We start from the raw sequence: 17,853 nt of genomic DNA, 5'->3' as shown, positions 1-17,853 counted from the left end.
TTCACCATGCAGTTGCGAAAATATTAGACCTCAGGCACCGATTATTTTTAAATAACAAAATATACATTTTGATCGAGGACAATGTCTTTCATGATTCCTTTTTATACTCTTATTTATATTTATTTACTTACTTATATACAATTTTGAAATCTAAAATGTAAAAGTGCAACAACACTTTAGATGTAGCATCGTACATATCCCCATTTATATTGAGGACAAAACAAGCAATGATTAGTTATTTTTTAAGGAAAAAAAAAATTGTTATAAAATATTATTATTTTCTTCTTCCGGGCGCTAATTTTCTTCTCCGGGCGCTAATTTTCCTTCTCCGGGCGCTTTTTCTTTTCCTCGGGCGCTTTTTCTTTTCCCGGGCGCTCCCGGGCGCTTTTTAGTAGGACCGATAGATTAAAAGAGTAATTAGCGTCCGACACGTATTAGTGAATAAAAGTCTATACTGTCACAGAAAATAAATATTGAGATAAATAGAGTAAATGTATTTAAGACCTTTGTCCAAGATTATGACACATAATCCGTGCAAAACACTTATGCCTAAATTTACGAAAAAGTCTAGAATAATAAAAATAAATGCAAAACATGAATTTACATTAAAACAATCGAATTAATAAAATGTTGTTTAAAAACTAAGTTTACACTGCACAGTCCAAATAGTCCGGTCATATATATATATATATATATATATATATATTTCTACTGAACTCTAAGCAATAAAAAGACTCAATACACGGTGTATTATCTCTATTGATTTTAAATTTTTCTGTTTTTCTCTACGACTTATTACTTTCTGCAATCATGTTAGCTAAAGAATATATCATTTCATGTACATTATGAACGATCATCTTTAACGTTTTAATCTATTTTTTGTAAGTTGTTGGCCCTAAATATTCAGCTTTGAGCGTTCCCTAAGTAGGTCGATCAAGCAAAGCGCTTCGGTCGTAATTTTTAACGTTATGTTTTCATTTTTATCGGTTGTATGACGATCATAATTATATTGACTTGTATCAATGATTTTGGTTAATATTTTTTTGGTACTGTAGGAATACTGAATGCATGGTGTCCCAATTAAGGTTGTGCAAGTCTACAATGTGGGAGGTTTTTAATATATATATATATAGTGTTCAATTTAGACTCATATATATCTTATTTACGCTGAAATTAAGAGTACTAAGAGCAAATATTAGTAGATTGGAGCCAAGATAGTGTTACAAGGTATCTACAAAAACTCATCATGGATGGATACCAGGATATAAATTTTGCCGTATTTTGAGACAGACGCGTGTTTCGTCTACAAAAGCCTTATCAGTGACGCTCGAATCAAAATAAGTTAAAAGGCAAGTAAAGTCAAATAAAATTAAAAAGGCCAAATAAAGTAAACGTTTAAATCAAACTTTATAGCTCTGGTTTTGTAAAAGTTGAAACCTTTCATATCATATATAAACGTATATATATACCATAAACATTATTTTCACGAGCATTCATATGTATGTAATAGTTGCCGCTGTACTATATTAAGCGCCCATCTAGCATTCATATTTATGTAATAGGTGCCGCTGAACTACATTAAGCGCCCATCTATCCATTTGTAGGTGTCGGTATTTTGAAAATTGAAAATTCTTTTCAAAAGTTTATATCAGCGATAATTGGTAATCTTTTGGGGAATCTAATATATAGATAGTCACTTTTTTTTTTTATAAATGGTAAATTAAAAATATTCTGATCCCCAATTTAATGAAAAAATAATATTCTGTGCCAGCAGAGGACAAAAGAAAAATTCTGAATCCAAATTTTCTCCATGCCTTATAGTGTTAAATTTTGAACCAGACAAGTTGATTAATAGCGATGAAAAACTTAATAAAATTGTTAGTGCTTCGACTAAACAACCACACCCCACTTTTAAAGTTAAATGGTTGCTCCCTTATAGACAACGTTTGGACTGGTTATCATATACGTAGCTCCATTATGGGTCCTAAATCAACCACTGATTTAAATAGTAGATAAAAGGAAAGGGATTTTTTTTTGTATTAAGGGATATTATTGTTCCGTATTTGCATTTTGTTATTTGAGCATTTTTAAGTTATCGTACGACAATCGACTTTGAGCAAACTAAAAGAACACACTGTGTACATCCAGTCAGAATGGGGCGTGTGAAGAGAAGCCACACTGTCAGCTGTATGATAGATTTTTCCATTTTTGGCCGTACACCAATGTTGCTCTCGAAAAACCAGTACAATGTAAAACACTGAATTTTAAGTAAAGAATTCACCTACGGAAACTTTGTTCCAGGGAGTTGAATCCTACGTTTCTTCGTAATTTGTACGTAAACAACCTATTTTGAATTATCGATTTTTGTTGCCAGTGACAAATATTTCATGAATGTTCCGGAACAAATTAGCAATAAATACAACAGGGAGAGAGTGTGCATAATGAAGACATAACCTTTCAATTAGTTTAATTGAGGTCTGGAGCTGGCTTATGGCAGTAACTGCTAGCCTTATGTATAGTAGTCCTTTGTTAATTATTTATCATTGTCATTTTGATTAGTTTCTTTTGTTTCCTATTCTGACATAGGACTTGTATTTCCTTTTCAAGTGCGTTTTACTATTCGTATTACTGTGTGTTTTTCATTCTTTATTGGCTAGAGGTATAGGGGAGGGCTGTGATCTCACGAAACATGTTTAACCCCGCTGCCTTTGTACGCCTGTCCCAATCCAGGAGCCTCTGTCCTTTTAAGTCTTGTATGATTTTAATTTTAGTTCATTGTTATATTTCGGAGTTAAGTATGACGTCTATAATCACTGAACCAGTACACTTTTTTGTCTTGGGGCCAGCTGAAGCACGCCTGGCACAACGTTCATTACGACGCTATACATTTTAAGTATTCCTTCCGTATCATTTCTTGGAACTGAAATAAATCATAAAAGGCAATATATTATCGTCATGCAGTCGATAAAAAAGAAAACAAAACGTTTAAACTTGCATGCGACCGAAGCGCTTTTTCTGGATCTACCTTCATCAGGAACGTCAAAAAGGCGAATAATTATACTGTTTGGTTTACCCTGCGTTGGTCAGTTTTTACTGTTACTTCTAAATGTTGGGCACTGGGAACACCAAATAGCTCTGAATTATTTATCTCAAACGCTAACCTTATATAAGAGATTTAAATCAACTTATTTGATTCCGGTTTAAATAGGTTAACTAATTTTTTTTTTGATAGATGCACAACCTTAAAATTTCAGGATACTGTTATCCCATGTGATGTCTAATATCGACATCTCCTTTTCATTATTTATTTTGTAATTAAAAATGATTTGATATATTTCGTGCTATTTATTTATAACTAAGAATGATTGTTATCAGAGCCGTGTTTACATCAGTGTTTACAGGTTCCCCTCTTTTCTATTTTTGATATTTTAATCAAAAATTTAAAAAATCAAACTTTCAAAAAGTGAAATAATCAAAATTGCACATTAGGTTTAGTATTTTAAAAGTTTGATCAAATTCCTAAACTATCAAATTTATAAACGATATTTAGAATTTTAATATTTGAATAACTTGGGTAAAATTTCAAAATTTCAAAACTTTTACACAATTTGAAACTTTGATATTTTAAAACTTTGATCAAAATTCCAAAAATCTAAAATTTCAAAACTTTGATCAAAATTCCAAAAATCTAAAATTTCAAAACTTTTTAAAACTTTGAATTGATAAGTGTTACACGGACCAAACTAAACCAGGAAAACTTAACATTGATCAATGAATCACCAAAATGAGGCCATGGTCAGATGAACGCTGTCAGACAAACATGTACACCATACAATCATTACATTTTTAATATAGTTGACCTTTTGCATATAGTATCTAAGAAACAAACTTCAGGAAAACTGAAGATTGACCAATGAACTATGAAAATGAGGTCATGGTCAGATGATAATTGACAGACAAACATATACACCTCACAATTATTACATACACCAAATACAGTTCACCTTTTGCTAAAATTATTTGAGAAAAAAAAAAAAAAAAAAAAAAGCATTTAGCAATGAACCATTAAAATGAGATGAAGGTCAAATAACATAGGCGGATCCAGGGCCCCCCTTTCGTTGATTATATAGGGAATCATAGAAGCATGACTGGAGCGGCCCCCCCTTAGGAAAAGTTCTGAATCCACCACTGAATAAAACACCAGACTGATATGTAAATTTTAAAATACTTGCATACACCAAATATAGTTGACCTATTGCATACAGTATTAAAACAACAGACCAAAACAAGAATCTTAACTATAACCTATGAACCATGAAAATGAGCCAAGGTCAGATGACACCTGCCAGATGGTAATGTACACCTTACAATTAATCATTCCATAAACCACATATAGAAGACCTATTGCAAACAGTATAAGAAAAACAGACCAAAAACAAAAAACTGAAATTAACCACTGAACCATGAAAATGAGGTGAAGGTCAGATGACACCTGCCAGTTGGACATTTACATCTTACAATCATTCCATACACCAAATATAGGAGACCTATTGCTTATAGTATCAGAGATCTGGATTTAACCACAAAAACTTAACCTTGTTCACTGATCCATGAAATGAGGTAAGAGTCAAAGGAAAACTGTCTGACAGACATGAGGACCTTGCAAGGTATGCACATACCAAAAATAGTTATCCTATTACTCATTATAAGAGAGAAATTAGGAATACTTAAAAAAAATTTTTTAAGTAGTCACTGAACCGTAAAAATGAGGTCAAGGACAATGGACACACGACAGACGGAAACTTAATAGCATAAGGCACCTATATACAAAATAAGGTGGATCCAGATCTTCTACCTTCTGAAATATTAAGCTTTAAAGAGATTAGCTAACAACGCCCCGCGAACAATATCCCTATGTCTAGCTTTCTGTGACAAAAGTCACAGGCTTAACAATTAAACTATATAACAAAGATACAATCTATCTTTATATTCATGACAAAAAAATAAGGGTGAAAAATTATTATTTGAATGAATTTCTTAATCCAAGGTCCATAACTCTGCAAAAAATCATCGTACCAGAACAAAATTCAAACTAGATCTGTAACTGGTCAAGATAAAACTGTATAACAATGATTAAATCTATATCTTCATGCATGACAAAATATAAACAGGAGGGAAAAATGATTATTTGAGTGAATTTCATAATCCATGGTCCATAACTCTGCACAAAATCATCTGACAAGAACAACATTCAAACAAAATGTGTAACTGGTCAAAATAAAACTATAAAACAATGATTAAATTGATATCTTTATGCATGAACAAAAACCAAGGGGGAAAAATGATTATGTGAGTTAATAATTTCTTTATCCAAGGTCCATTACTCTGCACAAAATTCCAACTAGATCTGTAACTTTTGTCAAGATAAAACTATATAACTCTGGAAAAGCTCATTATGCTGGAAAAAAATTCAAACTTGTCATGATAAAACTATAAACCAAATCAATAACTTCAAGCTTTAAGAAAAGTGTGGAAAACTGATTTGCTGGACTGACGGACAGAATGCAAACCTAAAATCTGTTGACTTCATGGGTAAGGGACCTCCTTAAGCAAGGAAAATCAAGTGATCTGAGAAGCATTTATAGTATTTTTCAATTCATTTTCAGTAAGTGATCTTCAACTTTGACCTATTAAACCCCAAAATCAATAGGTTTGGTCCCAATGCTCTATATCTTTTATATGTTGCTATGGATTGATTTATTTTTGTGGGTACCAATTTTCATTGTTTGAGGAAAACTTGCGTATTCTTGGGTATCTAATTTTGTGGTTTTAACCAAGTCTGCATACAATCCTTTAGAAAATTTGTAGTTTGCTGAACATTTAAATTTATGGTTCCCTAGTACCCACAAAAATTGATATCTAACGAATATTAATGAATCCACAGTAAAGTTCATTTCCAATCGATCAAGATTAACTCAAATTACCATCCTGATATCATTTATTTCTGACAAACAGATAATTTACCAATTGAATACTACAGGTGAAACTGATGGTGGTTTCCAACCTACAGTAAACTGGAGTATTTTTTCCCCCAAGCAGCATCTGCAGCGGTTCAAACTCAGGATAATTCGTTGAATACACATAAAAAAGTCCAATAGTTACATCAAACAAATTTATTTAAAATTTTATTTATAATCATCACATGTAATAAAAGTACAAATATTGCATTACAACCAACTACATAATAACGTTTACAACCAACAAGCCAGCGCCTGCAATATAGCCATGACGCTGGGCAACCAACATTATTGATCAGGCTATCTATATATAAAATGTTATAGATAAACACCTCATCTTTGACTATGTTTATTCCAAATTGAACACAGGGACTAAACAAATGCAAAGCAATGTCAAAAGCACACAAAAAGCCAATCAACAGAAATTAAACTGTACATATATGTATGTGTTGTCAGTCACATGTCATGGGTTTAGGTAGGCAGTCATCACACTATCCCTTGGATTTTAAACCATAGAAAACCAAATAACAATAATGATTGTTATAACATCAAAGTCTGTATTATGATAAAAATGTATATATTATTGCACTTTAAATTATCCTGACTAGAGAAACATATTGAGTAGTATTCATTGAGACAAAAGATCCTTGTAACGAGGAATTCTATATTTTCATGGTTAACATGTTTGGAGCAAGTTATGTAAATAACATATTTGAACATATACATAAATTCTTTACAAAGGGAGTAGTGAGTTTTGGCTTTTCTACAAGGATAACAATTCATTAAATTTTCCATGTATTCTCTCTTTCCAAATTGTGTTATTCCCAAGGCATCTTTCGTACTGCAAATTAAAATTGTAAGTGTTAATGCACATTACTACTTCCTTTTGAAAGCTCTCTAAAAGCCAAATCTCACTACTGCAATCAGAGACATGGTTTTGAGCATGGACATAAATGAGATCAATAAAACTGTCATGGGACTTGCTGGTTTTGGTAAATATAAATATGGTTTGGTAGGGAACATGATATCACAGATAAAAGACACTCAGGTTTTGACATAATATAGGTTTCATAAAATGGTTATCTACAGTATATTGTGTATAAGTATTTATGAAGATAATTCACAGATATGTATTTTCTGAGAATATATAATGTATAAGAAACCCTTTTCCTTCAAATTGAGATGATACAATTGACCACAGAACAGAAGTTGTCCTCCAACATACAGCAAGTTTTTATTATGGTTGTTATATGTTCAGCTTAGATACATGTGACCAGTAAAAGAAAACATGTGAAAGACCTCTCAGGCTTTGATACTTTTACTGAGAACAATCTCCAAAGTGATCCCTAATAATAGACCTCTTTCTTTCTAACAATTGTTAGACAATAGACTGGTATAAGCTGTCAGCCTGACAAATGAAAAGACAATCAAGCTAAATATTCTTCAACTGATTTACTGATAGACAGCTTAATTAACCAGTATTCAAATGGAAATGATTGTAATAATTCACTGGTTTTAGCTGGTCAACTATTTTTCCAGAATCCCAATTGAGGACAGTTGTGTATGTAACGGTGTATGAGGTAGGATAAAAATAATAATGTCTGGACTAGAAACAACCTGACAACACACACAATGTACAACACTAATTAAAGATATATGAAAAAAATGAAGAAAAATGAAGGTGCTCTTTTGAAGGCATATGTGAATCACTTTCAAATTATACTAAAAACTAACCATTGCAAGATTCTTTCATCAGCTAATGCTTGAATTCAGGATATTGTTTTCTGATATTTGCTTTTAGGACTAATAAATCTAAATTTGGAATTAAATTTTGTTTTATACTAGAACTGACTATGTGTAACTGTTTGTATGTTAGATAAAAGTATGTGTTTAATTTAACAAATTATATCTTTTTTATGGCATAAAATGGAATGAAAAAATACCTGTATCAAAAGGGAAAAACATCTTACCTTGCAAATTTGTACTTCAAAAAATAAAGTTAAGCCCTTCAAAAGAGCAGCTACAACATGAAACAAAACAACAAACAATGGAACAAGTAATGAAAAAAGTCAAAAAAAGTTCAAATTTTCACAAAAGTTTGAAAAACTCTAACATTAGACTGCTAATAACAATCTGAAAAGAAATATGTAATGAAACTGAATATTTTCTACTGTTGTGTGCACACATCATGTGTAATACATAATAGGTGGGTTTTGTTAATTGCTTTCAAACAATCATAACTTTTGTCAATTGATTTCTCCCATTCTGTGTAGACATTTATTTGGCAGTAGGCACAAATTTAAAATGTTTACCCAACCACAATGATCTTACTGACCACATATAACTCATTAACACTAGTGCTTGGCACACAATTCCTGACCTAACATCCCATAGTTATCGTTCTAAAAAAATCATTGGTCAATGAATATGTAAAAAATGTAAATATTGCTTGTATCATTAACAATTATCATTAACAATAAGCGATTCTAAACAAGTTCATATGAATTCGACATCACATAAAAATGTAAAATTGCCATATAAGTTTTCACAAATACAGAACTGTATGGGTAAAAATTGCATATATATCTTAAGTATAAAATATTTATTTCATCTTTGCTTGATGAAGAATAAATTAAGGAGTGGAAGTTTGTAAAATTGCCAGAATGGCAAAAATATACTTCAATCAAAACTGAAATATTTCAAAGAACATGGAAAACCCTCACAGGGTCCCTGTCATGCTTAAATTAGGCAATGTCTGTAATGTTTGATTAAAACATTGATGAGATGTAAATTGTTCCCATAAATCCATTCAAAATTTAAACCATAAATATTTAAAAATTCTTTGTGAAAAGTGCCCCGACTGTGACAGGAATATTTACATCAAAAGGGGCAATATAAAGGAACCTTTCACAAAGAGTTATAACAATAAAAACACACTTTTTGTGAAAGATTTCCTGAGGAATGTTTTAATGATTTGCAAAAATATGAGCATTTAAAATGAGTGCCCCTAAAGACATCAAATAAGATGGATTGTATAAAAAGTTAATCTTTTTATTAAAGAAATCAAACATGTAAAAATGTAAGGTATTACTTGTTTTAAAAACTTTCAAACATATACAGATATTGTAAAACATGGAACCCTAAACACAACATTTAAAAATGTTCAAAAAATTTATACCTTTTCAACACTGGAAGATCAATTTGGCATCTGATGCAATACATGGTTTTATCAAATCTCTATTTCAACCATGGAAAAAAAGTCAGCAGATTTTGAATGATTTTTAACAATGTCTCATCCTGAAACTTTGGTAAATTGGAAATAAAGGGTTCACAGAAATCAAGAAAAAAAGAACTAAGACGAAGAAAAAGAAAAATTTGTGCCAACATATTCTGAGATGAGTCCCAGTTTAAGGTGCTAGTGAACTGAAAATTCTGGCAAACATATTCATTGAAATGATAAAACATCACTCCGAAAATAAACAAATGCAAAATCAAAAGTCATGACTGCTTGAATTAAATAACAAAAACCATTCACCAAATACACATCATTGAAAGTTAACATTTTATCTATCAATCAAAACTAATTTTCAATTAAATACTATGATTTTTATTTAATTCTGATTCTAACCAATGTGTGTTTGGTGAAAAATAAAAATAAACCAAAATACATATATACTAAACCAAACGTTTTTTGTGGAAAATTTAAGACAGCATTCATGTGCAGCAGTGTTTATAACAAAGAGCAAAACAATAATTGAGAAAACTAAAGCAAATATTCATGCAACAGACAAATTCACCAATTATTTCAGGCTTGACACAGATATATTCATTTTACATATAGAAACTGTTTTCTCCTGTTATAAACTTGATTTTAAAAATTAGTTTAATCTTTTGTACCATAAATAAATAAAAATAATGAACACACATATTGTTTTATATCTCTCATAACTGACTTAATTGATTTCTCTCATTTGGCCAATGGCTGAAAACAGTTTCTATGAATGTAATATAAAAGTTTTCATCTTATATTTCTATTCGTATAATTCTAAATTACTGTAATAAACAATGGACCTAGGGCCCAATTCTATACCTAATGAAAACAACCGACAAACAATAAATAATATCTGAAAAAATTACTTCACCACAGAACACCAATTTATGGGATAACAACAAAAATGAAATCTTAATAATCAATTATATAACTTAATAAGTATTAAATAATATCAACATCCATGGTTTTGTCAATAAATAAATAATAATATACTTGGATTATATCATGTCTCGAGGCATTCATTTGTTCTCTGAGCTCTCCATGTGCATTTGAAAAATAATAACATTCTAAGATTCATTGAGTTAAATATAACTGGATAAAAATCCTTATGAATAATGTATAAACAAATCATCTAAAATGGTTGAAAATTGGTTTTAAAAGTAGCATTATCTTAAAAGATATAAAATTACACAGTTGCCTTTAGTATCATTATTCTCACAATTTTCAATAATATAAATCTGGCTAAATTCAGAAATTTCAAAATCTAAGAATGAATCACACATAACTAACAATTGAACTGTACTTAATAATATTGGATTAAAAAAAAAGAAAATACTATTCACTACGATAAAATCATAATTTCAAATTTATTTCAAGAATTAAAAATTTACACATTTAATTATTTTTTTCCCCGTAAAAATATCTATGCTACTCAAAATTAAAACCTTCTCACTGAAGGTAAAACATAAAAATAGGATAAAAATGTTCAATGCTGGATTTCACTGATCCATGTAAAATTAAAATGTTAAATGAGTATACTTCTCACAAGATTCAAATCAATAAATTTCAAAAATAAAAGAAAAAAGTATTTTTGATACAAGGGCTATGTGATCTAGTTGTTACACTATCACTCACCAATTACTGGATAACATCGTAAAATAATTTCCTAATAAAGAAAATTCTTAAGATTTCATTCCAACTGTGAATTTAATTCATTCAAATAATAATTAAATTATTAAAAAGGATATCATGGAACAATGGATTCAAAGTAATGGCAACACTTAGTCCTAGTCTTAATACCAGGAGCAAAAAAAAAAATTGTTTGGCAACTTCAGAAGTGAACTGGAAAATTTCTCATGATTGTTAATAATATTTATGCACTATTTTGTGGAGAATATAAATATGACTAGATCAAACTCCTCAATCTAATCCTGTCCGGAATGACTGAGTATAGCACTATTTTGTTCCATCATCTTTACATTTTACATTTGTTGGTTTTGAACGACACCTGAAGAACACGATTTCCCAAAGCAAAGCCATTTAAACTCTGGATAGCTACTAATGCTTCATCATAGTTTGTCATGGTAACAAATCCAAATCCTTTACATTTCTGTGTTTGGAAGTCGCGAATCACTTTAACATTCTGTACTGCTCCAAAAGGACCAAACAACTGCCATAATGTGCTGTCTTCAGTTTCTGGTGCCAAGTTGTATACAAACAAACACCATCCTGCTCCATTTATAGTGTTACCAGTCGTGGCTGTGGCTGCTGTGGGAATGATTGTATTGGCTCCTAAAATAGATCCTGTGTCCATAGGGGAAAATCTGAAATAAACAAGTATTGTAAATCAGATTTCTTTAATGAACAATTCACATTTTCTGTTAGTTCTCATATCATTATTTTATGGAGTAAAAGTTCCTAATGGGTATATGATATGAATATTTTTCAACCAATTGATAAATCATAAATTTTTGATTGAGAATTTTGCTGCATCTGTCAAGCAGTACAAAATGCTGAATTAAAGCAAACAGAAAAGGATAGCTGTTCTAAAAAAAAAACAGGAAGCCAGGCGCGTAGCTACGTTTACATCAAAACGCCCGGTACGTACACTTGAATTTGATAAAAAAAATGTTTAAATCAAATAGAATACAAAGAACTGGTTAAATGTACATCAGCCGTGTACTTCTTTCTTCAATGGCTTGTAATATTGTATGCGAATAAAAGGACGAAATACACGTTTTTTATCCAAATGAAATCGTATCATATATATATATATATATATATATATATATATATTTGTTCATTTTCTGTAATACTAAAAGTCTGAATCTAATAAGAGTTCTGTGTACTTTTCTTTGAACAAATGCATGATCTGAATTCCATTCAATATCGTTGCAGCTTCATAAATCTGCATAGGGCTTCATAGATTTTTAAATCTAGATAGCAACTATACTAACTACACGTTCAGAAGTCAAAAATCTACATTGCCCTGTGTAGCTGCTACAACATTGAATCTAACCCTTTTTAGATTCGATAATTTATGTGGTTTGCATTTTTGTCCAGCCTATGATTTATGTTGCAAAAAAGGACATTAGCGACCCTAAATTTCGTCGGTGGTGGCACTTTAGGTTCAGTATGTGATTAAATTTTTGAAAGTATCAATAACTTTGTCAAATCTTTATGAATTTTTACAGAAGTTGCACAGAAACTGTTTAAAAAATTTGTACATATTTCAGTACTGAATTGACATGTAATTAACAAACAGTCTCGTATTTTGTTTCACATGATAAGGGAGATACTCTTTGATTGTTAGGGGGAAAAGAGGGGCTAGGATGAGAAATGTCCTGTTTTTTTTTTTAGTTGTAATCTCTGTCCTGCCTTTGTATTTTTCACTTTATTCGGTCCTGCCTTTTTTATTAGTATATCCGGCCTTTTTATTTAACATAAATTAACATCCTGTCTACTGTTTACTCAATACTCCTGTCCTGCCTATAATTCAAATGGTAGCTTCCTAAACTTTGAAACCTGCATAGATGGTAATAAAACTTGTGCAGACATCAATATTCCAGATTTAGAAAAAAATATCTTTAAATAATGATTGATCTTTTTAACAGCTATAAAGGACTGATAAATGGATTCATTTTTTGCTGAAAGAAATCACAGGCGACAACCAGGGTTCTTCATAACCCTAAAAAAGCGAAATTTAATATTGCACCTGAATATTTCTGAAAATTAATTATTTCAAGTTCATTAATGATTTTTTTGTTGATAAAATGCTTTGCCCCACAGCTCCTTTTACTCAAATTAACACAATGAATAGATCAAACATAAAACAAATCAATTAAATTCAGTGCACAGTATAATAATATCGATGATTTTTTAATGACAGGAATAGTATCCCTTTCTCGATACTACATAGCTTTCAGGGCCTTGCCCCCTCACTTGGACCCACTACAGGCAGGTCCTAAGACTCCTCGTCAAGGTTCAGGCGTACACGTAAAAATGACCTAGTTATGCCACTGGAAGCTATCAATATGACAGCATACATTTATAAGTGTCATTGTTTAAGCAAAGAAGGGCTATAACTAATGAATTGCAGAAATTAAAATTGTCAATATCAAACTTAAAATGCAATCGATCAATAAAGGACCATAACAACTGAACTGAGAATGTGAAAACAGTCAATGTTCAGATTGACCTCCATAGTGTCATCAGTTTTAAACAGGTGTCAATATAGTCCTGAAGCCTAAATGTTGGAACCATTGGCTACAGTAACCTTCCTAATCCCAGTCTCTTCAAGTATTGTCTGAATCAGAACTTTAATGTCTTTTACGGTATATAATAGAATCCTTACCTAAATCTGCTTGATGGATGGTGAATGGGACCAAGAAGTCTTCTAGTCTGAGGGAGGTAAGGAGCTAATGTCAGTGGAGCTAAAACAGCATTCTTATTGGAGCTTGGGGAATTGGCAAACTTCACAGTAATGGGTTCTGTTGCTGCTTCAGGAATGGTTCCATTTAATTTCTGGATAGCTCTCTCTGCCTCTATCCTCTGGTCAAATCGTATAAATCCTACTCCTTTTGACAAACCTATTAACAAAGTACATTTGTTAGATGAAGTTAAAGAGATTTTGACTTACTCTGGAATGTTAATGATTCATTAATGCACGATTCAAATTATTTATTAAGCCATGAAAAATTTAATTGCTTTTATTAGATTCAACAACCATGCTTGTGCAAATATGTGTTTCAAAACAGATATCTTTTTACCATATATATCAAAAAAGTTTACACTTCAACCAGAAAAATTATGTAATGTTTTTGTAAGTATGGAAACAAAAGATTTTCGTATTTAACACAAGATGTGTGTAAATGTGTAAAAGAATAACACAATTTGATTAAAATACAGACTGTGCGTTCATGTGGATCTGACTTCACTCCTGCTTACTTGTTTATTATGAAAAATATTACATCAACCTATGAAATTTTAGCCTTCAAATTTAATTTTTGAAGGTGTGTATCATTATGAAATAAAGAGCTGCCCAAAGAGCACATGACACACGCCACTTTTTCAACGAATAAAGTTCTGAAACCCTGCAATAAGACTTTTTATGTTACATCAGAAATTTATAAAAAAAAAACTAATGGGAGCTTAATAAATGGACATAAACCAGTCACTTAAGTGTCATGAAAACTGCTTAAAGCATTTTTCATTCATTGTCGAAAAACTGGAAAACCACTAGCTATATACAACTTCCTGAATTTTAATGAAAATTGAATTATTGTCGAAAAACTGGAAATTCACCCTTTTTATATATGCAAACTCCAACAACTTGGAAACCTAAAATTTAAAATTTATAGAATTGAAAAGAAGCTTTCTTCAATTGATATAAACAAGTCACCAAAGTTTAATGAAAATAGTTTAGTGTTGTTGATAATCAATGGAAGTAATGCCATAATGTATCCCGTAAAATGGTGTATTAAAAACAGAAGATCCTGATTGGTTTTTCAAACTTGAAGTAGAACAGAGCATAGTCAGATCCTTGTAAGCGAAGGGTGAACACAAAACCTGGATTTCAAGCAGATTGATGTGAAACTGTATTTCTACGCCATCGTTCTATCTATATAAAAAGTAATCACATTTTTACCTTCAATATCGAAATCATTAGATGCTTTAAAGACCTTGGCTGAGTTATAATGAAAATCTTTTTTCTTGTAAATTAAAATTAATTGATTGACTCCTGACGTTTATTTAGTTATATACATGTACAAACATTTAAGAACCTTGATACAAAACACAATACAATTTCTGTGAACTGAATATATCATATTTTTCATTAATTTTCAATTACTGCTACATTACGCTATTATTTTAAGTAAGATGGTAGCAATGGGATGACACTAGTGAAAAAAATTTAATCTCAATTTGATAATGATATCCTATTACATAGACGTATTCAATTGTATCCAACCATCCAAAACAAATATTGATAGCTTATTTGCAAATTACAAAACAAACGTCATTACTAGGGAATATCAATTTTAAATGAAAATCTATTTAATGAAATACAAAGATAAAAGCTTGTTTGGTCTTATCAATAGTTACTAATAAAGAGAAGAGAATTTGAATAACTTGATCAGGCTGCCGTGCATTACATTTAAAGCAAATAATATCATTAGTTACTCAAAGACAAAAATCAATGAAAAATTGATTTGTGTGGCAGCTATAGTGGGTTGGGAGTATTGATTAAAAACCTGGGTTACAGCTAAGAAATTTGTGCATGGTTCATGATGATATTGATAAATTTTATGGCCTTTCAGCTTGCTTCAGATATGAACAAAATTATAAAAAAACAAACTTTTGTGGTTTTAGCTTGTCTGTATTTCAATGATTAAATCATTAAAACTGCACTGAACGTATGCCTGTTAATCTCTTTCTTTGTTGTAAATATAAAAGCATTGATTTTATTGCATGCTCTAAAAGACAAAGTGTTTGAATAAAAACATATTTCAAGACAAGACAGATAAAATGGGATGGAGAAAGCAAATATTGGAAATTGGAATTTTCTAGCAATTCACATACTAGTATGGAAGCAAATAGAAATATTTCATTTCAGTCATGTATGGACTGTTTTCATTAATCTGTATTTTATGATTTTTCTGTTTGTGAATGTTTTATACTTTTTGCAAAGAACTGTTTCAAAGTTTGATTTAATACTTGGTTCCTAATCTATTTTTCTTTCTTTCTTTTTTAATTTTACATCATAAACAGAAGTGTAAAATAATTCTGTTAAATGTTCAATCTTGGCTTCTGTTTATGACGTAAAGTTTAAAGAAACAGATTGAACATTTAACAGAATTATTTTACATTCAAATACACCTATAAAGCCTGATAATAATAAAACTTATAAGTGGAAAATGTCTGAAAAGATTTTTTGATTAGTGAATCACATGTAAATATGATGGAACGGTAGCATGCTAATGGATATAGTATAAAAAAGTTGAGATGATATGAGGCAAACTTGTAAGCCAAACAATATTGTTAATCAACTAAAACTCTCAAGAAAGGGAAATAAAAAACATAAATATAGATAAAATAACACTTTAAATTCAACAATTAAAAGTAACGTTAAAAGAGAATCATAATAATTGAATAAACAGTAATAAGAAAAATAAACAGCCCTCGCAATTTGTCACAATAAACGTTTACATGCAAGCATCAAATAACAACATTGCCAAAACGTGACACGAGTCTGACCTGTTGTATTATCGTAAAGAATTCGAGAAGTTATGATTCTCCCACACTGGGAAAAATACAGTTCCAATTCATTCTGGGTCATATTCTTTGGCAGGTTGCAAATATAAAGGTTAGCACCCTTAATACTCTCGCTACTTGGTCGTGCGAGGGAAACCTAAGTAAAAACAGGACGAAGAATGAATAAAAATCAAAATTAAATTAAAATCATACAAGTTAAACCTAGTAGACTAATTCCCTCCCTATGAAACTCTTTGGGGACCCTTTTTTCTGTGCAACCCTCATTTTTTCTGTACCTGTATTTTGGTCATATAGTATTCTTGACGTAATGATTTCACCACAATCGGAGAACATTTGCTCCAAGTCCAACTGTGTCAAGGACTTGGGTAGGCCTGATATATACAGGTTAGCCCCTTTAATACTTTCACAGCTGGGTCGGGCTACAGAAACCTGAAAATAATAAACAAAACATGAACGTGGAAAAAACAGCAACTGAAAAAGAAAAAAGAATTGAAAATACTGATGTAAAACAAGGCAAACATAGAACTAAATACAATTAGAGGATAAACAAGGCAAAATCCAATAAATATTGAAGCTGGTGCCCACCATTAAGTTGTTGGACAAGGATGGATCAATAGATGAGATCCTGTCTCCCGAGACAGCAGCACAGTTAATTAAGATCATCAGATCTGCTTTTTTCTTCCTTTTCTGTATAATCGATACCAGCATATTCTTTACCCCGGAATGCTATTACAAAATCAACACACTTTAGATTGTATTATAAAACCTACTCATGAATGATTTACAAAACCTATCCATTCAAACCTAACACCCAGAGAATGTATTACAAAACTACAAGAATTCACTGAAAACATACTATCAAAGTGTACTGCCTATGACTCCAAAGGTTTATAATACATGTAATAGTCAAATGCATCAATTTGTCATGACTGCCCATACCTGTAAAAAAATATATGCCCACGGCCAGAGTAAAACTTTGCATCCCCACTTTGTAAAACTTGATGTTATCTGTTAATATGACACATAACGACAACCTTAATTTCTAAGTCCACAAAAAAGGACAGCACAACTGGATGAGTAATATGTACAGCTTAACATCTGCAGCATCCAGACCCCCCTAAACAAAAAGAAAAATAAGCAAACAAATAAAAACAAACATAATACAAAAGTAGGAACACTGGAAAAAATGAATTTTAATCTTACTATATGGTCAAATGAAAAAGGTTGTTTAATGGATTTAAGAAGGAGGAAAGGTCATTTGTACAACTTCTGTGAAAATAAATCTTTTGC

At 30.9% G+C, this 17,853-nt stretch overlaps 1 protein-coding gene across 5 annotated transcripts in view; it reads right to left on the bottom strand.

Annotated features, from left to right (window-relative positions):
- Positions 1-6,158: 6,158 nt before the first annotated feature.
- LOC143053649 (ELAV-like protein 1) overlaps positions 6,159-17,853 on the bottom strand; it is a 36,985-nt gene continuing 25,290 nt past the window's right edge. For 3 of the 5 annotated variants that reach the window (XM_076226467.1, XM_076226440.1, XM_076226455.1), the window contains exons 5-7: positions 16,839-16,992; positions 13,643-13,877; positions 6,159-11,612 (exon numbers count right to left, since the gene is read on the bottom strand). In XM_076226467.1, coding sequence (XP_076082582.1) covers positions 11,264-11,612; positions 13,643-13,877; positions 16,839-16,992 — 738 coding nt within the window. In that variant the 3' untranslated portion in view covers positions 6,159-11,263. Of the gene's footprint in view, positions 11,613-13,642; positions 13,878-16,545; positions 16,700-16,838; positions 16,993-17,853 lie in introns of all 5 variants that reach the window. The other 2 variants (XM_076226448.1, XM_076226459.1) reach the window with 1 other exon arrangement.

This window comes from Mytilus galloprovincialis, chromosome 1 (assembly GCF_965363235.1).
Source record: "Mytilus galloprovincialis chromosome 1, xbMytGall1.hap1.1, whole genome shotgun sequence".
Taxonomy (NCBI): Eukaryota; Metazoa; Mollusca; class Bivalvia; order Mytilida; family Mytilidae; genus Mytilus; species Mytilus galloprovincialis.
The sequence above is the reverse complement of the archived record's forward strand: the minus strand, read 5'-3'. Positions and strand labels throughout refer to the sequence as shown.